A 25,410-nucleotide genomic window follows, 5' to 3' on the forward strand; every position below is an offset into this window, starting at 1 on the left:
ATTGAATTGCATTTGGTGTGTCCAAGGATACTTGTCCTGTTTGACTGATCAATTTCATTCTTTTTTAAAGGTAATCTGCCATAGCCTTTTGTCTCATTTCCATATTAAGACCAGATAGAATTTCATTCTACTGTCTTCTCTTTTTTGGTAATCAGAAAATGTCTTCTTTTATAGAGACATTGTCCTTGCCAATGGTATACAGACCCGTCGCTATCATGATTAATTAACGCTAATTTCATGGAGTTGTTTTGGAATTTTCCAAGAGAGGGAAGATCATGAAATCTTCTTCTCAGGTTAGTGATTGATTGCGATTGGTTTTTTTGGTTTAGTCTCGTGGCTATACTATTTATTTTTTAAAAACAATTAGAAAAACCTCGTATAGCCGCGCGGCTATACTATTTCTTTTAAATAATATCTAATAAGATTATTGGGAGTGTATATTCTGTAGACACTACAGAGTTTCACTAAAATACCCAAAATGGGGGCTGAAATTATAAAAATACTCAACACCCAAAACACTTTATAAACATACCCAAAACTCATCATTACACACACTCAAAACCCATTTATAAACATACCCAAAACCCATCATTACACACATACCCAAAACCCATCATTACACACATACCCAAAACCCATTTTGGGTATGTTTCTATGTTTAAATAGTGCTTGGGTATTTTTATAAATACATGTCTAGGATTGGGTATTTTTATAAATATCTAAATTTTTTTTAGTTGGATAATGGTTGGTTATTCTATAAAATTTTCCTACATTTTTCCAAATAACTCAAGAAATAGTGACTTTCAGAAGGAACAAAGAGAGTTAATAAACAATCCAGTAGAAGCTTTGAAATTATAACAAAATAATTCAAATGTTTGGTATTGAAAGCATTTTTATGCCAAGTTTTGAAGTTTCTAGAGAACGATTAAGCGCAATATATATGAAGATTTGATGTGCTTTTCTTTTAGTTGTGTTCATATTCCATTTTATCAGTTCAGTTCTCAAAGTAAAAAACTAGTGAGGAAATTGTGGTCAAAATGTTATTACCTAAGAAGAGAATAATAAGTAGAACTGTGACCATCCAGTCAGCGAACATGAGGTTGAAGGAAACTCCTATGCTGATGCCCAGCATGAGCATTGGCTGAAAGAGAAATGTCAGATCATAATCTATAAGGGGCATGTCCAGTGTTGGGTGCCTAAGTCTCAAATTGAAGTATACAGTTGAAACTGAAGCACCCATTATCTTACCTGCACGATCACCAATAGGAGGGCATGTAGTTCTTTAATTCTGTCTAAACTGAATACATATAAAAGAAAAGAATAATAAGAAAGAACTAACACTTGGAAATGGCTGTGGAAGACTTGGGATCAAAACCAATGATCATGGAATTTTGAATCCAAACCTCTTCGGTGATTTTTCCCCGACAAGATTTTCTGATTGACAAAAAGAATAGAGTGAATTTTGTCTTGCGTTGAACCACACCTAAGGAGGAATTCCCAATTCAAGAAAAAGGGGTCCCAAGATGAAACCGCCTCCCAGCCCAAGTTGGCTACCCACCATACCAGCTACCATCCCACAGCTGCAGTAAGGAAAAATCTGATGCAACTTCCAGCTTGTGATTTCCTTTCCTTTGGATGCAATCACCCTGGTGCCTTTGCATAAGAATTGTTGGCTTCAAAGAGCGTAATGCAGACCGCAATTGGTACCTACGAAATGATAATATTTATGTTCAACTGGACATCATTCTTTTTATGTATGCTTGAGTGTATATAGTTAAGTGTTTCTATAGTGTCCGTGAAAGAAATCTTACTACTCTGGTTGTTAACCTTACCTGCAAGGAGTTCAGGACCCAATAATTCAGTAACAAAAGTTGAAATCATGGTGCTTTGGAAGCAAATACAGAGGTATTAGAAAGATGGAACTTGATTGCATTGCTAGTGATGATCATATCTTTTGGAGAGCATTTTAAGGTCTGGTATGCGAATAGATGAGTTCCTAGAAAAGCTTCTTTAGTTGTACAGAACTACAGAGAAAAATAACTTACCTTAACAATCTGAACAATAAGAAAAGCCACCCAGACATACACAAGCATCAATAACTCCTTCCAGTAAAAGTTGTGTGATATAGGCACCAAGATAGAGTTGTTCATCATTTATATATCAATAAAACAAAAACTGAAACCACTTAAAAATTGCAGATAACAAAGAAGTTGCAAAAGAATAAAGGCTTTGAATGTTCTGATATTCTTGGAACTTACCTGCTCATCTGGCAATGAAGCTGGACCACTAGATGCATGGTGTGGCTGCATTGCATCTATGTGCTCTGTCTCTGTCTATAATTTTTTCTCTCATGCAATGCGAGATGAGACACTCCATGTCATGAAGGGTGTTGTTAGCTTGATGCCCCATTCTCTTTCACTTGTCTTCACTTCACTCCCCTTTTACTGTAAGTCTGGCCAACTGATGTGTTTTTCCTTTGAAGCCATTCTTTCTAGATTAAATATAACACACTCTTGGTATGATTAGGGCTCATACATAGGGTGTTGTTACTCTTGCAATTGTGTGAGTTGGCTTTATGTTAAAAATATGCAGAAAACTCAACACCCACCAGCTTGGTTCTGCCTTGGCTTTATGTCTCCTCCATATTAAGAACAGAAACAATTCCGTTCTACTCTTATTATCACAAGTGCTTCCGTGCATTAGGCCATGCCAGTCAAAAATCCGATGATTCATATGACATGTAAGGGCTGGTAAGGACAAATTAATATCAAATGATTGTTGAGTATTATTTTATTAATTTTTCTTAATCTTTCATGCCCTTTTTACATGTTTTCTTATCTCTTCACCACGCAACACAAAAAAAGAAGAAGAAGAAACTCTGAAAAATAGACCTAGGCGGTGGCTAGGCGCTAGGCGGCCGCCTAGGCGGCTCCTAGGCGGTCCTAGGCGCTAGGCGGGAGAACACCGCCGAGAGTTCACCCTAAACGTTAGGGGTAGGCGCCAGGGAGTTAGGCGGCGCTTGGGTGCCCGCCTAGGCGGCCTGGGCGGGTCGGGTGGCTGCTTCTCTACTCTTCTCGACCCAACCAGTCGCGGCGACGGCTTCTTCTCTACTCGTCAGAGGTATCGTTGAATTTTTCTTCTTTTATTTGTAGCTGCTGCTGGTCTCACCTTATTTCAAGGGTGCACAAGAAGAGAGGATGGAGGTAGAGAAAGATGAGAGAGGATGGAGGTAGAGAGAGATGGGAGGTGATGGAGGCGGAGAGATGAGAGATGAGATGAAGTTGCGTGAATTTTTTTTTAATAGGTTTTCTTCAAAACAACGTCGTTTTGAGGTTTTGGTTTCTTTGAACATTGGTTTTAAGTTAAACGGACGTTTTAACTTTTAACATTCCTTTTTTGTTTATTTTTTAAATGTTTATTTTGTGTTTGACTCCCCCAATGCTGTGCTTACCTTTTTTTTTAAAAAAAAAAAAATTATAAATATTTTAACATGGACCTATATATACTATAACCCTAATATTATGTTTGGGGATTAATTATTATGCTTAAATAAGAATTAGTACTTATAATTTGTAGATTATTATGGTTCAATACGAATTAGTACTACAATTTAGTTGTAATGTATTATTTATAAATTTTTGTTATTAAAATAAATTAATATTTTAAAGACTTACGCCTCAATGTTTCAAGGCTTAAGTCTCGCAAAGCGCGACTAAAAACACATTGCCTCTACACCTCGCCTTTGAAAACATTGCTCCAAGCACATGTTGTTTCGTACGTACAACTGAGATTTTCCCAGTTGCCACTAAGGCTGACATTTGAATTGATATCTTTGTCTAGCTAGAACTTATAGTTTGATACAATATACAACTGAGTGGCCACATATTCTGATATGATCTTGCAATTTCATCGTTTATTTGTTGCAGAAGAAAACTTAAATTGGGAGGAAGGAAGTGCTGTTGGGAATGCATATTATAAAAGTGAGCTTCATTTTCTCATTTTCCCACATTGCTTTTCTGTGTGTTTAAGCAACATTCTGCACACAGAGAGCACAAATTGAATTGCATTTGGTGTGTCCAAGGATACTTGTCCTTTTTGACTGATCAATTTCATTGTTTTTTAAAGGTAATCTGCCTTAGCCTTTTGTCTCATTTCTATATTAAGACCAGATAGAATTTCATTCTACTATCTTTTTTTTTTTTTTGGTAATTAGAAAATGTCTTCTTTTATAGAGACATTGTCCTTGCCAACGGTATACAGACCCGTCGCTATCATGATTAATTAACGCTAATTTCATGGAGTTGTTTTGGAATTTGCCAAGAGAGGGAAGATCGTGAAATATTCTTCTCAGGTTAGTGATTGATTGCGATTGGATTTTTGGTTTAATCTCGCGGCTATACTATTTCTTTATATAAAAAAATATTAGAAAAACTGTGTACAGCCGATCGGCTATACTATTTCTTTTAAATAAAATTTAAAAACCGAGTATAGCAGCCGGCTATACTATTTCTTTGAAATTTAAAAAAAAAAACCAAGTATAGCCGCGCTGCTATACCATTTCATTAAAATAAAAAAAAATAAAAAACGGAGTATAGCCGATCAGCTATACTATTTATTGTATATAAAAAAAAAAAACCGCGCATAGCTGCGCAGCTAAACTATTTCTTTTAAATAAAATTAAAAAACACGTCTAGCCGCGCGGCTATACTATTCCTTAAAAAAAAAACGGAGGCTATAATATTTCTTGAATTTTTTTTTTTTCAAAAAACCGAGTCGGCTATACTATTTTAAAAAAAGAAAAAGAAAACCCCAGTATCGCCGAACGGCTATACTATTTCTTTTTTTAAAAAAATTTAAAAAAGAGTATAGCCGGGCGGCTATACTATTTCTTATCTTTTTGAAAAGCTTGTTTAGTTATACAGAACTACATTGTAAAATAACCTACCTAAAAAATGTGAACAATAAGAAAAGCCACCGAGACATACACAAGCATCGATAACTCCTTCCAGTAAAGGTTGTGTGATATAGGTACCTTAACAGAGTTGTTCACAAATTCAATAAGACAGAATCTGAAACAACTTCAAAATTGCAGATAACCAAGAACTTGGAACTGACCTGCTCATCTTGCAATGAAACCATCTGCAACAAAGGAGATGTGCCCTTTAGAGTTTTCTTTTAGTTCATAATCTCTAAACTTGGTCTATATATACACTCACCGCCACGTTTGGACTCCAATTCTAATTGCTTTTCTGCTTCCCGAAAGTCATGTGAAACCTCAAATTCCTTGTTAGTACGTTGGTAACAGACCCTGCTCATTGATAGCGCAGGAGATCCGGATAGTTGTGTGAAAATCTTACCTTCTTCTTCATTGTCTCTTTCTTCCATGTTTATATGCCTTTCATTAAAGCTTTTGTTGCTGTACCAGCCAGAACTCAGAAGAATATCTAATAAGATTTTTGGGATTGTATATTCTGTAGAAATTGTAATATACTTCTAATAGTCATAGCATATGTACTCATATCACTTGACAGATTCAAATAATTAAGCCTATGTTGGTATAAGCGGTAGCAACTATCTCTAAATGTTACCAACTGCTCTTTGTTACCTAGGGATGTATTAATGACATTACTGTTATATTTTGAATTCCAAATTCCAATGCCAGGAGGAGCAGTGCTTGATTGGGGTCGACTCTTCAAGATTATTCAGGGTGTTGCTAGAGGGCTTCTTTATCTCCACCATGATTCCTGTTTGAAGGTAATACATAGAGATTTGAAGGTCAGTAACATTCTCTTGGATGAGAACATATGAACCCAAAACTTTCAAATTTTGGATTGGCACATATCGTTTAAGGCACGCAGAGTCTAGCAAATACTCACAAGGTTGTAGGAACAATGTAAGCATCATCTCTTTCTTTCCCAATTCTCGGAAATCTTCTTTAAAAGTGAAATCCGTGAACACACTGTCACTCATATATGAATAAATGGCCTAGGCGGGCGCTAGGCGGTCTAGGCGGGTGCTGGCGCCTAGAAGAAAGAAAAGGCTATTTTGGAACTCCAAGGTCTGGGACGAGATGACGATGGTGCTATGAGGCGAGAGAGAGAGACGACGATGAGGTTGAAGAAGAAGAGAGGTTGTGTGTTATGTTTAGGGTATAGAAAAGGGCTGGGCGAGAGAGAAGGGCCTGGGCTTCAGAAAATACAACATTAAATGGATTTGCATTATGAAATCACTAAAGTAACTGCTAATAAGTAACAAATAACAAATAAATATTTTAATATTTTAAATCAAAAAAATATTATACTATTTGTTTAATATATAATTTATATATCCTTTTATTTTTCATGATTTTGGTAGAAATTTATAATTTATAATACTAAATAATTTATTAAAAAAAGCATAGGCACTCGCATAGGCCCCGATTACTCCTCTAAGCGCTAGGCCCTTGCCTGCCGCCCCTTTACTGAATAGTGATTTTTCGAACATTGGGATTAACATGTTGGTAAATCGAGGCGTACCAGCACTTCAATTTACAACCCTGCGACTTTAACTGACTCCAATTCTCTTCTGTTTGTGTTCATAATTAACTAAAAATTAGTTGCATTGCATGACATTTAGATTTAACTTTTCTGGTATAATTTTTCTCAAGACTATAAACAAAGAAGCAATTTCGTCAGTTCTCAATTGATTGTGCAGTGGCTATATGTCTTCGTAGTATGCCATAGGTGGGACGTTTTCTGAAAAATCTAATGGCTATAACTTTGGGGTTTTGCAATTGGAGATTATTAGTGGCAAAAAGAATACCAGCTTCTATTGCAGTGACCAGCATATAGGCTTCCTAGCTTATGTAAGCTCACACTCTAAATCTTAATGCAAAATCATATCTTTCATACAGCTTAAGCAACCTATATGAAGCTAAATGCAACAGAGTTTAACAATTCTAGCCAACATACATGAAATTTTGTCAGGCATGACACTCATGGAATGAAGGCAGGGTTTTGGAGTTGGTTGATGAAGTATTGGCAGATTCATATTCACCTTCAGAATCTCATGAATTTCTATTTTGAAACCCAATGGCATTGCATATGCATGGGTCAAGTTTCAAGCACATGGAATTATATACAATTATATTGGATTTTTGCCTCAGCTTAGGTGCACATTGATGTGCCCATTTTTTTCACAGACATGATCCAATTGGTATTTGGTATAACAAACACAAGCAACATATACAAGTTTTGGCATACAGCTGGCATACCAAATTCACAAAACGTAAGTGGGGATAAAGGGAACCAAGGTCCCAAAAAGGAGTTGTCCAAAAGATGCAACTCCCCACACAAAACTCTCGTCTGGGGACTTGGTGGATTTCTATTTGTGAGGTAAAATACTTCTTGGTCGAGCTGGGCTAAAGTACAAATGACGAGCTGAGCTTGGGTCCAGGTGGTCAGGTTGAGCTCGATATCAATGGACAAGCTGGGCTTGAGCCTTAGGCGGGATGTCTCCGAAGTATGAGTGCATGATAACTTTTTTAGAGTTCCAACTGTTCACATTTTTTTTAAAATAAAAAATTTCAAAGAAATATTTGTCACAATGAGTCTAGCATAAGGAATAGGCCAGGAGATTGTATAAATTTCAGTTTGTGTTTAGGTTTAAAGTATTAATAGAACAACATGTTGAGGCAATATGGAGAATTGGAGAAAATTTCAAACCACACCATTTATAATATGATTCATATTCCTCCTCAAATAAAAATATAATCTATATCATAAAACATATAATTTTTTTATTTCATTAAAAAAAACCATAAAGTACATCTGACTGTATACATAACCAGTCAATGAATTGGTAATTGCGTAGGGAAGAACCTAAGGTATATAAACCCTAATATCCCCTCAACAAGATCCTTGATTAATTGACCTAGGAGAAAAGTATCTAAACGTGAAGGGAATGGTAAAAGTGAAAGTTTATCGCTTTCATTCAACTCGTTTTTTATAGTTGCCTCATAATTGTCTTCATGTTTTTTAGATCAACTAGTCGTCGTTTCAAAAGAAGATCAAACTAGTAATATATATTACAAACGATATGAGGAGAGTTGGCAATCGAACTTAGGACCATGGATGCAGGGGTAAATACTCTTGACAACTTGAGTTACAAAGCCCTTACAACTGGTAGATATTCTAAATAAAGCAGTGTAGGGTGTTTTACAACTCACTTGTCACGTTGGGCATTGGAGATATTTACACACCAATTTGAGGAGGGGTGTTGGCATGTGATGATTAAGAGATTTGTTACTTTTTTATATATTTAAGTGTAATTAGATTTTACTTACCTTTTGTTAGCCCCCCAATGTTATCCTGTATATTTGCCTCTACAAGAAAGAGAATACATATAATAGTTTTACCCTAACTTGAATATCTGATCGATTTCCAAATTCTAACCCTTAAGGACAACGATGAGATTGCAGGGGCGGGTAAAGTTAGGAAACTGGGGTATTCTCATTGTAAATTGTTCTCTTTTAACCTTTTTTATGGCAAACCAAAAATCACCTGATATATGAGCAATGCTGAGTATTCAATACACAAAATTTCGGGTATATGGCGAATGCTGAGTATTGATACTACGGAGAATTCAAGAGACACTCTTCAAGAATATATCATAAACCAAGATCCATCGGAGCTATTCATCTATAATTTTGATAGCATATTGATCGCAATGAACAATATAAACATCACAAACAAACTCGGGGAAGGAGGATTTGGTCCAGTTTACAAGGTGATTGTTTATTTGTTTTTCTCTTTCTAAAGGAAAATATAGTATCACACAGCTACAATAACAGATAAGGACATGAATGAAGTGATTAATTTGTAGGTACCCTAGAGAAGGGAAGGAAATAGCAGTTAAAGGACTATCTAGTAGCTCAGGGCAAGGCATAGAAGATTTCAAAAATGAGGCATTGTTAATCTCCAAGCTCCAACATAAAAATCTTGCTAGGATCATGGGCTGCCGTGTCAAAGAAGACGAGAAGATACTGATTTATGAGTTCATGCCAAACAGAAGCTTGGACACTCTTCTATTTGGTTAGTTTCACTGGACTTTATCTTTGTAATTTGCCTACTAACTTAAAGCCACAAATGAATTCACATGAACTAAATGTTCGGGAACAAAGAATCAAAATTATTTTCGATTGATACAAAGAATCATTGATTTATTTGCAACACAAACAGTCAAGCAAGACATCCTGCAGATTTAATGCTCATAACTGTAAATTGAATTGTATACTACATGAGTACATTTCAGTTCTGAAATTGATACTTAGGTGACGAGGGGTAAATTTAACTAAACAAACAAGACACAACAACTCAACAATCAAGAGAACACACAGAGCATGCCACAAAGTACCTGCAGCCCTAGAAGATTACTAGTGACAACCTAGGCACTCAGAAGGACCCATCAATCTAGGCATCCCCTGTGCTAGCAACAACTATGGTGAAAGTGTGTGAAGTCATCATTATCAAGTAAACAGCAAACAGCAGATATAGATGACTAGTCAACCACCAAGAACAGAAACCCAGAAAAATTACAGATATGCAAAACAGATTTTGTTTACCTAGAAACCCACCATTGGGAAAAACTGGAAGTCATCAACCAACTAGGCAATCCACTAAGTAGAAAAAGATTCTTACAAAGGAATACAAGCAAGCTCAAGCAAAACCTAGATCTATTTAGGAAAATGAGCTATACCTCCTTTGTGCAATCTTCTTCTCCAACTTAGCAAAGCTCAAAGCTCAGTTCATCATGGCAATGGCAGCTCCTTCTCCAGCTCGATCATCCCATGGCACTAGCTTGCAAGCTCCAACTTAGAACGAAGCCAAACTTTGGATTCAAGGGAGAAAGACCAATTTCTTCAAGAAACCATACTCTTGAAGAAATTAGTCATGAATCCGATCTAGATCTATATGAGAGAATGATTTAAATAGCTAGATGCAGATTCATATTTCAAAAGCAGTTTTTCAAAAAGAAATCAATTAGAAAAACTCATAGATGAAATATATGGTTTACTCTTGAGGAAGAAGAAGAGAAAGATGGCAAGCCAATCTTTCCAAAACTTCCACACAAAAGAGGCGGCTTCCAAATGAGGGATTTTCTTGCTTTTACAGACAAAAGAATCCCTTAGGTCAGACTGACACATGGCAGCTGAGAGAGAAAATAGAATAGGACAAAACAGATGGTTAACCAGCTGGAAATCGCACTGAGCAAATATGACTAGTCATCTGTTATGAAAACAGTTTTAATGCATGATATGCAATGCATGATTTTCCTTTGTTAAATTGCTTGAACCTCCATAGGATAGATGAGATTTAAGAACACTTAGAGATGCTAATCTTAATCTATCCTTGAGCTTGATAAATACATATAAAAGACCTATTACAAAATTGTCAAGGGAAGCCAAAAGAATTAATCAAAATTCATACATTAACAAGTTCTTTATAAAGTAGAAGAGACAATGTTGAACTAGACCTGAAATCAATTTTGAATCTGATTACACCCTTGTTTCACTATTGTTCATACAAATGCGTCAGTATTTTCTGTAGAAATTTAAACGTAAAAATCTAGTGACAGTTTCATTGTTCAATGCATAGGATAGGATATATGAATGAAACTATTGGTTAATTATATTTCGAATGTTTGCATTTAAAAGATCCAGCGCGGAGACCTGAGCTTGATTGGGGCAGACGCTTCAATATTATTCAGGGTATTGCTAGAGGGCTTCTTTATCTCCACCATTATTCTTATTTGAAAGTAACACATAGAGATTTGAAGGTCAGTAATATTCTCTTGGATGAGCAAATGAACCCAAAAATTTCAGATTTTGGATTGGAGCGTATCATTCAAGGGACACAGAATATAACAAATACTCAGAAGGTCCTTTTCCTATTCTTGGAAGAACATCAAAACTTAAATATCAATGTTCAGCATATTGCCATTCATATCAATATATTAGTGAATTTATATGGAAGCAGCAGAGAATCAGAGATAACATGTAGGAAATCTAGTTGTACCATTCATTTTATTTGGAACCCTGCAATCTTAACTGAAATATTAGTTGCATGTCATTAAGATTAGGCCTGGGCACGGTTCGGGTCGGGTTGAATTTTGAGTGACCCGTGGGCCGAACCGAGTAAGATATCGGTTCTCGAGTCGGATCGGCTCCAAATTGAAAGCCGAAATTGGGCCGAACCGGTCAACCCGATAGGCTCCGGTTTGGTTCAGGCTTTTTGGTCGGTTTTGGGCTTTAGCCCACTACTAGTTATTTTTAAGCCCAAATCACTTTTTTGGGCCAAAATCTTTATTTTTTGGGTCAAATTGCCAAAACCTAATTGGCTTATTTATTCAAAAGCCCAAGTTTTTTCCACAATGCCAATTTTTCAAACAGGCCATCCATTAAAGCCCACTTCATTTTTCCTAAACCAAATCCTGTAAATTCAACTAAATTATAACCTGTTTTTTTTTAGTTTCTAAACTAAATCACAATCACAAGCATCACCCAACTATCAAATTAGTTGTTTCTTACATCCCATGACAAAAAATACAAGTAAAGTACCAAATTATATTTTACAACCCATGACAAAAAATACAAGTAAAACACCAAATTAAATTTTAAATACCAAACAGATTCACTCGTATGATTGTATCAGTTAAGGGAGCTGCAAAAAAAAATACACTTGTATCAGTTTAAAATCACTCACCAAACAACCAGAATCATACTCCAACTCGATAGTTAATTTCACCCAAAAAAAAAGTGTTTGCAGTTTCTGTCTGAAATCATTTAAACTGATCAAAACAAGTTATAGCACCTCAATCGACTCAAATACACAGATAAAAACACTTCTCAATTAGTTATCATTCAAAACATCTTATAAGCTCTGTTCCAAAGCAAACTAGATTCATCCAAAATGAAAGAATGAGTAAATTAATTAATGAACATTACAGGTGTGTATGTGAAGTTGCTTTTATATATCCTCTGAATGTGTGGGTAATGAAAGATTGTGGTGAAGAAAAGTCTTGGACGAAAATGTTTTATATTGATCCAGGTTGTCATGAGGAGTGGCCTTATGGCTTATATCAACTGATGAAAAGCTTTGAAAATGGGGGATTTCTGATGTTTCATTCTAGTAGTAATGCATTCATTTACTATCACCCAGAAAACTACATATTCAAATACCTGAAGCTTCGCGGGTTTCAGTCAAATTTTGAAGCAAAATCAACCAAGTAAAATCAAATACCTGAAAACTACAGATTCAAATACCTCTCTCCAAGTAAAATCAACCAATTGAAGTACAAGACCACTTCTTATTTTACATATTCAAATATATTTTTATATTGCTAAAAATCTTACAGTGCCATCAATATATGATGGGCATGCACTACAAAAAACAGCAGATTTAAAAAAGCATTCCATGGCTTGTTCTTAATGATATTATTTGTATGTTTCCTACAAAAATTGAACATAAAAATTCATGGCCAAAAAGAAAGAATCTGGAACCCAGCAGTACAATATGAACTGCAACAAGGGGCGCTTCAAGGATAGCCAGGTATCTTAAAGATAGATGCACAAAGATCCCTCTTTGCAACCAATATAATCAACCAATACACACTGATAACAAGTGTATATACGCAGGGAAACTAAATAAATAAACAAAAACCCATAAACCCATCAAATAGGTTATTTGAAAGTTGAAATACACACCCATACAGCTTTATTCACCCATATCAACTCATATTTATTTGTCAGAAATAGTTGAAAACGTTTGAAAGAACTTAATCATAAAACTAATGAAGAAAAAAAGACAAATAACAGATTGAACATTGTAGGCATTCAAAGAAGAGATGCTGCGACTCACAGTAGCATTGAAAATCCATGAAACTTGGGGAACATAAGCAACAGTCCCCCTGATTACAACACCAGAATCTGCTCTGGGAGGCAGCGCTCCAAGCATGGCTAATACAAGCGATGTCTTCCCTTCTCCAGTGCCGCCAACAACTGCCACTAAGCTTCTCTGCCTGCAAAAAGAACAAAATAAAAACCAGAAGATGAGATAGGATGAGGTCGAGAGAGAGAGGATGAGGTCGAAAGAGACAGGAGATGAGAGGAGAGAGAGAGAGAGATCGATGACGGTGAGGGTGAGGTCGGGAGAGAGACGATAGAGGTAGAGGGTGAGAGAGGCGGCGATTGAATTTGAGAGAGTGAAATGAAAGAGAAAGGTGAAGGAGCTAGGTTTAGTTGTGGTTGTGATCTAGTGCAAGCATCCTCAAGGTAAAGCTCTTCTTTTACCCAATAAACAGAGGCCACGTGGTATATTTATATATTATTGATTAATGCTCGGTTCGGGTCAGGTTTTCCGGTTCCAAATTTTTTTGAACCGAAGGCCGAACCGTTGACTTCGGTTCGGGTCAAGTTTAGTGTTGACTTTTTCAGTTTGGTCAAAAAAACCTCATTTTTCGGTTCGGTTTGGTTTGGTTCGGTCGGTTCATTCGGTTTATCGGTTTTTATGCCCACCCCTAATTAAGATATAAATTCGGTGGCACTTTTCTTAAGACCAGAAACAAAAGAAATACTGTCAGTTAATAGTAATACGAAAACTTTCAGATTTTGGATTGGCACATATCGTTTAAGGAACGCAGAGTCTAGCAAATACTCACAAGGTTGTAGGAACAATGTAAGCACCATCTCTTTCTTTTCCAATTCTCGGAAATCTTCTTTAAAAGTTAAATCATTGAACACGCTGTCACTCATATCTGAATAAATGGCCTAGGCGGGCGCTAGGCGGGCGCTGGCGCCTAGAAGAAAGAAAAGGCCATTTTGGAACTCCAAGGTCTGGGACGAGATGACGATGGTGCTATGAGGCGAGAGAGAGAGACGACGATGAGATTGAAGAAGAAGAGAGGTTTGCGTGTTATGTTTAGGGTTTAGAAAAGGGCCTGGGCGAGAAAGAAGAGCTTGGGCTTCAGAAAATACAACATTAAATGGATTTTGCATCATAAAATCACTAAAGTAACCACTAATAAGTAACAAATGACAAATAAATATTTTAATATTTTAAATCAAATTTTTTTTATACTATTTATTTAATATATAATTTATATATCCTTTTATATTTCATAATTTTGGTATAAATTTATAATTTATAATTTATAATACTAAATAATTTATTTAAAAAAGAATTGGCACTTGCATAGGCCTCGATTACTCCTCTAGGCGCTAGGCCCTTGCCTGTCGCCCCTTTACTGCATAGTGATTTTTCGAACATTGGGATTAACATGTTTGTAAATCGAGGTGTACCAGCACTTCAATTTACAACCGGGCAATTTTAACTGACTCCAATTCCCTTCTGTTTGTGTTCATAATTAACTAAAAATTAGTTGCATTGCATGGCATTTAGATTTAACTGTTCTGGTATAATTTTTCTCAATACTATAAACAAAGAAGCAATTTCGTCAGTTCTCAATTGATTGTGCAGTGGCTATATGTCTCCGGAGTATGCCATGGGCGGGATGTTTTCTAAAAAATCTAATGGCTACAGTTTCAGGGTCTTGCAATTGGAGATTATTAGTGGCAAAAAGAATACCAGCTTCTATTGCAGTGACCAACATATAGGCTTCCTAGCTTATGTAAGCTCACACTCTAAATCTTAATGCAAAATCATATCTTTCATACAGCTTAAGCAACCTATATGAAGCTAAATGCAGCGGAGTTTAACAATTCTAGCCAACATACATGAAATTTTGTCAGGCATGGCACTCATGGAATGAAGGCAGGGGTTCGGAGTTGGTTGATGAAGTATTGGCAGATTCATATTCACCTTCAGAATCTCATGGATTTCTAATTTTGAAACCCAAAGGCATTGCATATGCATGGGTCAAGTTTCAGATTGGCAAGCACATGGAATTGCATACAATTATATTGGATTTTTGCCTCAGTTTAGATGCAAATTGATGTGCCCATTTTTTTCACAGACATGATCCAATTGGTATTTGGTATAACAAACACAAGCAACATATACAAGTTTTGGCATGCAGCTGGCATACCAAATTCACAAAATGTAAGTGGGGATAAAGAGAACCAAGGTCCCAAACTAATTGTGGCTTTCTCTAAAAAAGGCTTCACCGTGAAAGAAACTGTGGCTCTATCAGGAGCTCACACTATAGGGCAAGCGAGGTGCGCAGTCTTCCGTGGACGTCTTTACAACAACACCCATATCAACGCTCCGTTTGCAGCAGCTGTGAGAGCAAAGTGCCCAGGCAATCGAGGCTCAGGCAACAACAATTTGTCTCAACTTGACGTCACAATCCCAACCACGTTTGACAATGCCTACTTCAAGAACGCGGTGAGCCAGAAGGGGCTGCTGCACTCAGACCAGCAGCTATACAGTGGCGAGTTCACAAAGACCGCGGTGGATGCGTATGCAAATAATGCTGCCAGTTTTATGGAAGACTTTGCCGAAGCGATGAACAAGATGGGACGCCTTAGCCCTCTGACGGGCTCCAGTGGTCAAATTAGAACAAACTGTCGAAAGGTCAACTAGACCTTGTTTTAAGAACTACAGCTTAGCCTTGGCTTGGCTGGTTTGAAAATAATATGCCTTGCTTGTTCTAGAAATATGGATAAATTACACCAGTAGTTCTCGAGATTTCAGTATATGATTAGGATTTAGAATTAAAGATGTGCCACTTTTCTTTTTAACTGGATCCTTTGGGATGGGACACTTCTGCTGTCGGATCGGATGTTTCATATATAACAATGAATTAATTTGATAAATTATTTAAAAGGGTTGAAATCCAAGTCTAATATGATGAGGCTTCATTGTGCCAAACTGTGAAACAAAGATTGGACACTGGACTTTTCAAACCACTTGAAAAACATGTGGGTTTGGAAATAGGCCAGCAAGGGAAGCTTCATGAAACCAACAAAATGCCCTACCAATTCTTCTCTTTAATTTATTTTCCAAAAGAAGAAACACCAAAGCATGCACTTGGCATCGCTCGAACCTTCTGGTCTCACACTTATTTAGACTTGTGGTAGTCATTTTCACATGCTTGACTGTTTTGATTATGAGAGCTGGAAATGGATTTGACCTGTTTCGTAATTTTTCGATTTCACCACAAGGAAAGTTGAAGTTTCAGGATCAAACATTTTCATAAAAGCATTTGAGTTTTATAGCACATATTTTACAACAAATGTTCAATCATGTGTCCAGTCACAAATATATAATAGCACAGGCACGCAGGCAAGCACCTGGGAGTGTAAAAATACATAAAAGTGAAGTGGTAGGCACACCATTCCAGGGTATCTTTGTTGCCAAGACTAAGATTCGGACAGTCAAGACAGAATGGATACATCATTCCTCCATCACTCCAGTATCTCTTTGTTGCCGAGACTAAGAGTCAGACAGAACAGTTACAACTGTCACTGGCGATGCTTCCTCGGTACTAGCTACGCTTGAATTGCAGGCATGAAGTGTAGTGCATATGTCTGTTGTTTCAAGGAACTGCTCTGCATTGGCAAGAAATAACGGTCCATATTCGAAAACGATCCTCTTGCACTGCCAAAAAAATTTAGGATATTAGAAGAACTAAACGAACGTCCTGAAGAAGTGAAACTACATTGAATGATGAATATCAACTTTCAGTTTGATCAGCCGTTCATGAAAATCTCTCTTCTAGCTATATTCTAGTCCAACATTATTGGGCCAATAAATCTTTAGTAAAGCTAACTTTCTGGTAAAAACACACTATAGATATTGACTAATTTTCTTAATTGTCCTCACCTTTTTGGCATAGTTCTCCACCGAATTGCACGCCTTCAAAAGCAACTCAATGATCTCCAGCTGACAGAAAAAGAAAGAGAGCATTTAAGTTGTCTAGGTAGAATCATGCCATTTGGCTCATGGAATATAATATTTCTGAATGTATATGGATGAATGAAGTATCTCCAATAAGAAATGTCATACTATAAGTAATCATAGGCATTTCTCACTAGAAATAATTGCAAAGTTGCTAAAATCAAGAGAAATTCCAGCAGTATGTTCTACCCACACTCCAACTGAAAAGTTCCTTATTAAGTTTTCACTCAGGATTCAGGTACATCTTTTTAGTTCTCCTTATGGTCAATGCATTTATAACATCACTATATTACTCATATCTACCAAAATTGTATTGGTATCTCATCTACGTTCGCAGTCAGAAGCATTTCTGAAAACATACATCCCAAATCCTGATAAATATTCCACACAATTGTTCAAAGCTGCCAGTGTATCTGTAAGCTTTGCAACTCAACCAATTCTGTCAGTCTATCTAAGTAGTGGCTGCTCATTTACAAAACAGTTTCTACCCCTCTTTGTATACTTTATAATATCCTTCTACTTTTTGCAAAGGGTAGTGGTGGAGGTTATCCAAGCTTTGGAGAGGGCTTGAAGGCGATTACGAAAAGCTACCAATAAGAGGATAAAAAGCATTTCAGGTTTAGAGTCATTTATTATTTATTTGGCCTTAGATGGATCCAATAACAGCAATCTAGCATGGGTCAAGCGTGGTACATGATTTAACTCAATTCACATGTGCAGTAGTTTGTGACCTTTTGGATACAAACTAAATATCAGTGATTAATAAAGAAGGAATACGAATTTAGATTGATGTATGGACGGCTTCAAGTTTTCTTCTTAAGCTTGAGGATTCTATAAAACTGGCACAGGGTTCCATCTTGTAAGTTCCAAAGGATAATGGTAATTATAATTAATCACACCAAAAAAAAAATATTTGTGGGCAAGTCAAGGTCAAGAAAAGTAAACATTAAGAGCTACTAATCAAAATCTGATGAATGAATAGTTAAATGAATAGTGCACGTACGAACCTGTGTATCAGGATCTTTCAACTTAACCAATATTTCTGAAACAGCACGGTGACATAATCCACAGCTATCCTCTCGGAGTTGTGAAGAAAATAAAGCAACCTGCTGACAGAGGTTGACCTTCCGGCAGAACTCACTAGGTTGTAGAGAGGAGACCTCTAAGAAGAAGAGAGGAGCATAATAGTCCACCAAAGTGATACACTGTCCCACAAAAAGAAAAAGAGAAAGAAAGAGAAAATAGACATTCAGGATGTTTTTTCCGGAGGTAGGGGGCTTGGGATAATTATCAGAACTCTATAAAGCTTCTTATAGTAATAAATTTCATAGCGTATTAGAACTCAACAAAACTTCTTGTAAATTTGTACTGACATGCTCAAAAACTAATAGAAACAATTTTGGGGATGGCAGCAGTTAACCAGACACATCTTTTAGTTTATGTGCAGTTTCTACAAAACTATTGTCGCAATTAGAAAAGGCAACTACCTGCTGCTTGAAAGAGTGCAATTGAGAGCAGGTCTGATGTAGGGTTTCAATGATCTCAGTCTGGGTCTTGTTTTCACCAAGGTAATCAAGTGCCTGACCAGCAAACTCCTCACACAATGTGCACACATTATCATTCCCAACAAATTCATCCCCAGAAACTTGTAAAGTTTGAATTTCCACCTCTTGAATATGGTGGGCTGTCTTTGTAACTGAATCAGAGAGTAAAGCTATTAGTTAAGCAATATGTTTGCTGCATGAGAAGCAATTACTTCTCCAGAAAAATTGAGGTGTCAGTGGGACCCTAGATTTTCAACGACAATTGAATTACCAAAAACATGTTCCACTTTCATTCTCATTGGAAAGTGGATTTTTTTACCTGGTAAATTTAGGTTTGCCAGTTGTCTAGCATCACCAGCCCAACTAGCTCCCAGCACAAAAAGAACTAAGACCCCAACTCTCACATCCATGGTGCCTGAAGCTGCAATCATCCAACAACATAAGAAGGCCTCTATGAAAAAAAAATTTAGTACTTGAAACGATGACAGCCCATAATTGATCATACATGTAGGTTCACAACATAAAGAAACCGAAGAAAGTGGCGGTGAGATAATCTTAATGTAGTAACAAGAGAGCTTAAGGTGCAAACAAGGTTCAAGAATAGATAGAAGACCCAATCAGAATTTTGTGACTTCATTCTAATTACATTCTAAGATTAAAACTGGGAAATTATTGCCTTATGTCACGAGATATCAACACAACAAGGGCTCAATGAACTAGGATAAGGGCCATAGCCTTCCATTCATCACTCACTTCAATACTGTTTGTAACACACCTGTCTAAGTTTTGATCAAGCTGAATTCACCAAACCAAAGTGGGCAAGGAAAAGCTAGTAGTCTACTGGAAGCTGAATTCACCACTCTTTGGATTTGCTAGTCATGTTCATGGTGATTACCCAATTGAAATGATATTACTAGTTAAAACATAACAGCAATAACATCAACAACCAAACAAACACAACCTTACTTAGAGACCAAAAGCAAGAAACTTTGTCAACGACATAGAAACAGAACAACGAAATAAGCAATCATACATAACCAAATACCAGACATGCAGAAAACATTGAAAGGAAAAGCAAAACAAAAAAACTAGATAGAGAGATATCAAATAAAATCTTAAAAATCTCAGCTTGGTACTTTCTGCTGAGAAAACGTGGGAAATGAAACGAGGAACAAGTTTGAGCCAGGATTTGGAGTTATACTTGTAAATATCTTACGATTTTCGATGCAGGAAAAACAAAAAGGAGCAGAATTGAAACCCCAAACAATCGGAGATTGATAGATGGATAGATATATTTACCTGGGTTAGTGGAAAAAACAGGATTTTGAAATTCCGCTTCTTTCCTTTCAAGTGTTGGGGGGTTTGGCGATGCGTTGAATTGTCGTTGGTGGTTGCTTGCTTCCTTTATTTATACAGCTGCCTATCTGGGTTTGGCTTCTCTGTGCTACGCAACATGCCACATGGACTGCTTCCAACGTGTCACATTGGAAGTTGTGATCTCCTGCCTATCCAATTTTTTTTTTTTGGACGAACCTGCCTCTCCCATTAGAATGGGGGGTTTGTCACTTTTTTTTTCCATGTAGTTTACTTCTTTTTTATTCTTCGTCCCTTTAGAGCATTCACAGAATCACAGTGGAACGGTGTATTTTCGGGGGTGTAAAGTCATTTTTATATTCCCTTTACACCTTCAGGGGTTGTAAATGTGATTTTTGTAGTATAATTAATTTCTTTCACCTTTTCTGTTGTAGGTCCCACCTTTGTCCACTTTTTCTCACTTTTTTTCTCATGTAGGTCCCACTTGCAAAAGATGTGAAAAAAGATGTATATGTGTATCTAAATTTTCATCTCATAGTGGTAATGCAAATTTACACTCATTTAGAGCATCCACAGTGGGGGGGTGTATATGGGGGTGTATGTTAAATATACACCCCGAGTCACCGGAATGGTCTCCAATGGTGAGATGTAAATGGATGTAAATATACATCACCACCATGGGGATGTAAAATAAAATGTATATTTACATCCATTTTTACATCTCTTGCAGGCGGGACCCACCCGAGAAAAGAGAAGAAAAATTAAGAAAAGTCAACATAAAAAGCTGGGACCCACGGCTACACCCCCGAATTTACACCCCCCACTGGAGCAAAAAACATATTTACACCCCCCGGAGGTGTAAAGGGGATGTAAAAGTAGCTTTACACCCCCGAATTTACACCCCCCCACTATGGATGCTCTTACACCTCTCTATTGCGGGTGATTCCGATCACAAATTGTGTATATTTAACATACACCTCATTATACACCCTAACACTGTGGATGCTCTTAGTTAGTTTCATTTTGTTCAATTGTGCCTTTATAGTTTCATAATTATAGCAATTTAAGGACAAATTACAAATTCCGTCAATTTCTTTCACAGCGTCAATGGTATTTCTGTTCATTTTTGTTCAATGTTGGGTAAAAAAACAAATTCCAATCAACCCATCATTATTCAAAGTAGTGAAAAAAATTGAGAATTGCATTATTTTCTATTTAAATTCATATTTTACAATTGTGCAGATTCATCTCTTTTGACCAGTTTTTACTAATACGGCTTGTGAGTGCATGTGGAGTTATCTTAAGTACTAGCGGATATTCTAAAGAAGTATTTTTTGTTCTATTTTTTTTTCTTGTTTGGATGAAAATTATTCAGAAACACATTATTAAAAAGAAGGGATTAAATCATCAATAAGATGAAATAGGGTTATAACTTTTGAAATGGAAATTGGCCTGTTTTGATGAATTCTTTTATATCGTAATTTGGTCAAATTTGCACGCCTGATGAATCCCAATTGGTTTTCTTTTTAAACCAATTGATTATTGGCTCTTTACAGCCTCTGATATCTCTACCAACAATTGTTTTTTGGGACAAAGTACAATTCTTTTTCGGGACAAAGCACAATTGACATTGACCACCATGTATGAAGTTAATAAACAATTAGATTACTTGGAACAATGACCACAGATTTGGACTAAGCATCTAGAAGCCTATCTTCAATTGTTTCCACACCTTTCTGGGAAGAGATTAAACATCACTCTAGAGAAGAGTTTTAGCATTAGATAGATACGTGTCTTTTACAAACATTTTAACAACCAATACATAAAGGCTATATAGATAGATAAGTAAAACCAGAAGTCTGGGAACAATTCCCATCTAATCGAAACAAATTAATTCTTAAGCAAGAACAATCGGAGACGGAGGCGAGGAAAAACACGCGTGCACGCACACACAACTAAAGTCAGTTCATGATTGAGGTCAGCTGATTGACAAAGCTGAATCACTTCAAGTTTGGAGTTGGCTTCTTCTTTTTCCTGCTTTGCTTTGTCAAAAGTAGTGAGAATCGAGCAAATCCAGACTTCTTTCTCTTAGCAGAAGAATTCCTGACATTGCTTTCCCTCTCAGACCTCCTAGAAAAGGGTTGATCGCCATTTTGTTTCTGAAGCATTTGCCCCAGTGACATCTTTTGCCTTACAGGGCTTCTCCCGGCCACCTCCATTTCAACCTCTTCTGGCAAAAGCAGCTTCCTGCTTAGTATCTGTCCTATTGATAAGGTTGGCTTCAGAACGGGTATTGGCCCATCAGTAACAAGATTCAGACCATTTACATCACGTAATTGCAGATCTCTCCCATGATTAGATGGGTGTGGATTTTTGAACTTGGTAGAGTTGTGTACAGAACGTCTTTTATGACCATGCTGGGATCTCCATTTGCGAAGAGCTTCTTCAACTGCTAGTTTCCCCTTATTTGCAGTCTCCACTCTGTTCAGAGCTTCTTCCAATGCCTTTTTAGTGGTTTTGACTTCTTCGGTTGCTTCCTCTACCTTTTTCAGGATTTCTGTTTTTGATACGTTTGCTTCATCAAGATGAAGCATGGCATCTGTTACCCTGTTCTTAGAAAGTTCCTCTGCATCTCGAACTTTGCGAGTTAGAGATGAGTATTCCTCAAATGAAAGAGTTACTCTGTCATGCTTCTGCAATGAATCTCCAGATGAACTCTCGTGGTATGATAGAGCCTTAATCTCTGCAAGAGCAACAGCTTCTACCGCTCTTGCTGCCTCTTTCATTTTTCTGGCAGCAACCAACCTGATTTCAGCTGTTTTTATCTTAGTTCTTGTCTGTTCAATCTCAGACGTTGCTCTCACGACCTCTGACTTTGCAGCTTCTGCCATTCTTTTGAACTGCTCTGTCTCAGAACTCAATCGGTGAAGCTCCTTTGAAATATCTAAAGAATTATCAGGACCACCTTTAGTTTCAGCATCCTTTGCCAACTGCAGCTTTAGTTTTGTTTTCTTTAGCTCTTCTTCAAGAGATAATACTTTCAAAGAATTTGATGTTAACCTCACGCGGGTTTTCTCAAGCATGATTCTTTCTTTCTCTAGTTTCTTGTTGAATGATTCAACAGAAGCTCGAATGTCAGCAAGATCAGTGGTAGTCCTGGTAAGGTTCAACTTAGCCTGTTTCAATTCCATTAAGATTAAACCTGGAGCTGAAGAAGGGCATGGAGTCACACCTTCCATTGAATTACAGCGACCACCCTCATTCCCATGGTTTTCCTTATCGTCTTCATTTACCACTGGAGTCGTGTATTCCTTACCTCTATTTGTCTCAAGGGCCATATTCACTTCAGATGCTTCTTTCTGTAGCTTCTTTTTTAACTCATCAATAACCTTTTTAGTTTGTTCAAGTTCTATTAGAACATCCAGAGTTTCCTTTTCTTTCAAAGTGAGATCCTTCTCCAACTGTAAAGCCTGCTCCTCCAGTTTCGCAGTGCCAACCTCTTCCATGTCATGCTGCTAATAGGAGAAATATCACCATATGATAAGGTTATTAAACACAGAGAACGAGAAACCATGATTCATTTAGCATTTTGGCAAGCAATAAATAGAAGCGGAATAAATAATTAATATAAAGAAGGAAAAACACTTATACGAGAGATATCATGAGAACAAAAAAGACAGAAAATTAAATTGTAGAAAGCTAGCTTCTGTTATCAAGTAATCGTTCTCGTTCATGAAGTTGTAGACGCAGAAATATAGAAAATCTGGGGCTAAAGGAGTTACGGCCAGTCTCTCTATGAGAGGAAATATATAGAGAATCAGGGTCTTAGGAGGAGGTCATGGTCCAGTAATTCCATAAAATGGGTACCCTAAAAATTGATTTGAACACCAAAAGAGCCCAGAGTTACAACTTAGTGGAACTACATACTAATATATGGCAAGATGTATCAGAAAACATTACATTATGGAACAAACCAAAACCTTGAGTCCCCTACAGTGACATAATCCACTATTGCTTTGAGACTAAAGTAAACACAAAACCCCGGTTTTCTCCACACGAAAAGATTATCCTGTGGGATCTTCATGAGCCATAAAGCCATAAAATCCAACAATGGCAGGAAGAGACAGCTAATGCCTAATATGCTAGTGCAGACTCTTTCGCACACCATTGCATACAAACTGACAGTCACAAATTTCTTTAAAAGTTAAACTACGTTTGGAAGCAAACGGATCACTTGGGTTGCTCAATGTGAGAGTGCACCTCCATTACAATTATCAATGTGAACCAACAACCAACGTTAAAGAACACAAAAGTACATTTAACTCAAACTTCCTCCTGACCCCAAAGAACAAGGCCAGAAATCCCAATCCATGTAATTTTTCTGCTTAAAATAAAAACCCCATTCCCAATTTCTTCATTTTCCAAAAGAAAAACCCTATCTTTATTCGTCTGGAGAGAAAGAAAGTAAGCGGGAGCATACCTCAGGCCCGGAAGGCTTAGTCTGAGAGGGTTTCCAGTAACCGATTCCACCGAATCGACTCACTGCCTCCCTCACCGATTCAAAAGGAGCTGAAGTATCGATCTCTGCCCTGAAAACCCTCTCCTTCTTCACATCCAAACCCGAATCAGGCTCCATATTAAAACCCGACAACTGAAATGAAATCCCAACAAAATGAAAAACAAAGATCCAAACTTTCAGAAACCCAAGACTTGTTATGAACAGAAGGAGTTTGGTGAGAGATAAAATTAGCAAGTAATGATGTTTGGTTATAGTTTGAGCAGAGCTCAGAGTATTCAGTTAGACAAACCTAAGAAGCACGGCTATTAGTACATAGCCAAAATCGAGACAAGAGGGAAACATAAAAAGAAAAAAAAAAAGCAAAAATCAAAAGAGACGTTTGGTTTATTTGAAGTTCCATAATTACCCTTGCGGTATGGAGTGTTTTACGGACGTTGCAGGGGTAGATGAGGAGATATAATGCTGAGTTTTTATGGGCCTTATTGGAAAGGCGGGGGATGAATAAGATGACACGTGGGAAAGGAGGGAGAGGTGAATGGAGTGATATGCGCATTGATTTTTGAAAATGGTGGGGGCATTGTACGCGCGAGTGTCTTTCGTTTTTCAACGGCAACAAAAAGCCATATCACCTAACGGGCTTCTGCCTTCTGGGTAATCATAAAAGCGCGTTATGAAAAAGCACTTTGTCCTCTTCGGCTTGGGCCGTTGGGCTGTTACTGTTAGTTCGAATCTCTCAGATATACTCGAGTGAATCCATGGGCCCCAACGTTCACCAAAACTGAGAGAAAGCAGTAATTGATTAAAAATTAACGATTTTAGAGCTTAGAAGTTTAGAAGATTGTTTTAAGGTGCAAAATTTTAGAGCTTAGATTTTAAGGTAGCTAGTCTTGGATTAATTAATCGCTTCGATTTTAGGTTTGACGTATCATACTTTGGGCAATGTTAATAAACAGAATCAAAGTTGAATTGAAGAAAAATAAGTATAAGTGATGTTTTCTCAACATGTAATATCTTTAAGAAATATATATGACGTTATGCATAAAGAGTTTAGGAACAACGAAATCTATAAATGCGGTACAATAGTAGCTACATAATACTAATTAACTAAATACATTAAAAGAATGAATTAGATATAAGT

At 37.0% G+C, this 25,410-nt stretch overlaps 3 protein-coding genes, 1 long non-coding RNA gene and 1 pseudogene across 6 annotated transcripts; 2 read left to right on the plus strand and 3 right to left on the minus strand.

Moving 5' to 3' along the window:
* The first annotated feature begins 9,022 nt into the window (after positions 1-9,022).
* Positions 9,023-14,989, plus strand: LOC110768382 (G-type lectin S-receptor-like serine/threonine-protein kinase At1g61500). Its single transcript, XM_088254113.1, has 5 exons — positions 9,023-9,071; positions 10,694-10,917; positions 13,699-13,712; positions 14,514-14,664; positions 14,786-14,989. The coding sequence occupies exons 1-5, from the start codon at positions 9,038-9,040 to the stop codon at positions 14,987-14,989; spliced, it is 627 nt and encodes a 208-aa protein (XP_088110239.1). The 5' UTR covers positions 9,023-9,037.
* LOC148293512 (uncharacterized) lies at positions 11,517-13,233 on the minus strand. Its single transcript, XR_015836440.1, has 2 exons — positions 12,897-13,233; positions 11,517-11,699 (listed from the first exon to the last, which is right to left on the minus strand). It is a non-coding gene; the product is annotated as an uncharacterized LOC148293512 (long non-coding RNA).
* Positions 14,990-15,002: 13 nt separating the features above from the next.
* Positions 15,003-15,630, plus strand: LOC110768408 (cationic peroxidase 1 pseudogene; annotated as a pseudogene).
* A 540-nt stretch (positions 15,631-16,170) lies between these two features.
* On the minus strand, positions 16,171-19,898 carry LOC110768390 (uncharacterized). 2 transcript variants are annotated; one of them, XM_021972117.2, is made up of 6 exons: positions 19,739-19,898; positions 18,759-18,860; positions 18,383-18,591; positions 17,903-18,100; positions 16,821-16,880; positions 16,171-16,595 (listed from the first exon to the last, which is right to left on the minus strand). In XM_021972117.2, the coding sequence occupies exons 2-6, from the start codon at positions 18,847-18,849 to the stop codon at positions 16,431-16,433; spliced, it is 723 nt and encodes a 240-aa protein (XP_021827809.2). In that variant the 5' UTR covers positions 18,850-18,860; positions 19,739-19,898; the 3' UTR covers positions 16,171-16,430. The 2 variants fall into 2 exon arrangements, with proteins under 2 accessions (XP_021827809.2, XP_021827810.2); XM_021972118.2 differs by lacking the exon at positions 19,739-19,898 and adding an exon at positions 19,641-19,664.
* A 1,588-nt stretch (positions 19,899-21,486) lies between these two features.
* Positions 21,487-24,584, minus strand: LOC110768392 (WEB family protein At2g38370). 2 transcript variants are annotated; one of them, XM_021972121.2, is made up of 2 exons: positions 24,234-24,584; positions 21,487-23,265 (listed from the first exon to the last, which is right to left on the minus strand). In XM_021972121.2, exons 1-2 carry the CDS (start codon positions 24,387-24,389, stop codon positions 21,754-21,756), a joined length of 1,668 nt encoding a protein of 555 aa, XP_021827813.2. In that variant the 5' UTR covers positions 24,390-24,584; the 3' UTR covers positions 21,487-21,753. The 2 variants fall into 2 exon arrangements, with proteins under 2 accessions (XP_021827813.2, XP_021827812.2); XM_021972120.2 differs by having other exon boundaries at positions 21,487-23,268; positions 24,234-24,583.
* Positions 24,585-25,410: the final 826 nt, after the last annotated feature.

Source organism: Prunus avium, chromosome 6, assembly GCF_965620075.1.
Source record: "Prunus avium chromosome 6, drPruAviu1.hap1.1, whole genome shotgun sequence".
Classification (NCBI taxonomy): Eukaryota; Viridiplantae; Streptophyta; class Magnoliopsida; order Rosales; family Rosaceae; genus Prunus; species Prunus avium.

Excerpts from the sequence above, each read along its gene's own strand:
- LOC110768382 (XM_088254113.1), top strand. The coding sequence starts at position 9,038 with ATGCCAAACAGAAGCTTGGACACTCTTCTATTTG. Across the intron at positions 9,072-10,693 it reads CTTGGACACTCTTCTATTTG|ATCCAGCGCGGAGACCTGAG; the intron begins GTTAGTTTCACT and ends TGCATTTAAAAG. Across the intron at positions 14,665-14,785 it reads ATATAGGCTTCCTAGCTTAT|GCATGGCACTCATGGAATGA; the intron begins GTAAGCTCACAC and ends AAATTTTGTCAG.
- LOC110768390 (XM_021972117.2), bottom strand. The coding sequence starts at position 18,849 with ATGGATGTGAGAGTTGGGGTCTTAGTTCTTTTTGTGCTGGGAGCTAGT. Across the intron at positions 18,592-18,758 it reads GGCAAACCTAAATTTACCAG|TTACAAAGACAGCCCACCAT; the intron begins GTAAAAAAATCC and ends TCTCTGATTCAG. Across the intron at positions 18,101-18,382 it reads TGCACTCTTTCAAGCAGCAG|TGTATCACTTTGGTGGACTA; the intron begins GTAGTTGCCTTT and ends TTTGTGGGACAG.
- LOC110768392 (XM_021972120.2), bottom strand. The coding sequence starts at position 24,389 with ATGGAGCCTGATTCGGGTTTGGATGTGAAGAAGGAGAGGGTTTTCAGG. Across the intron at positions 23,269-24,233 it reads CTAAGCCTTCCGGGCCTGAG|CAGCATGACATGGAAGAGGT; the intron begins GTATGCTCCCGC and ends TTCTCCTATTAG.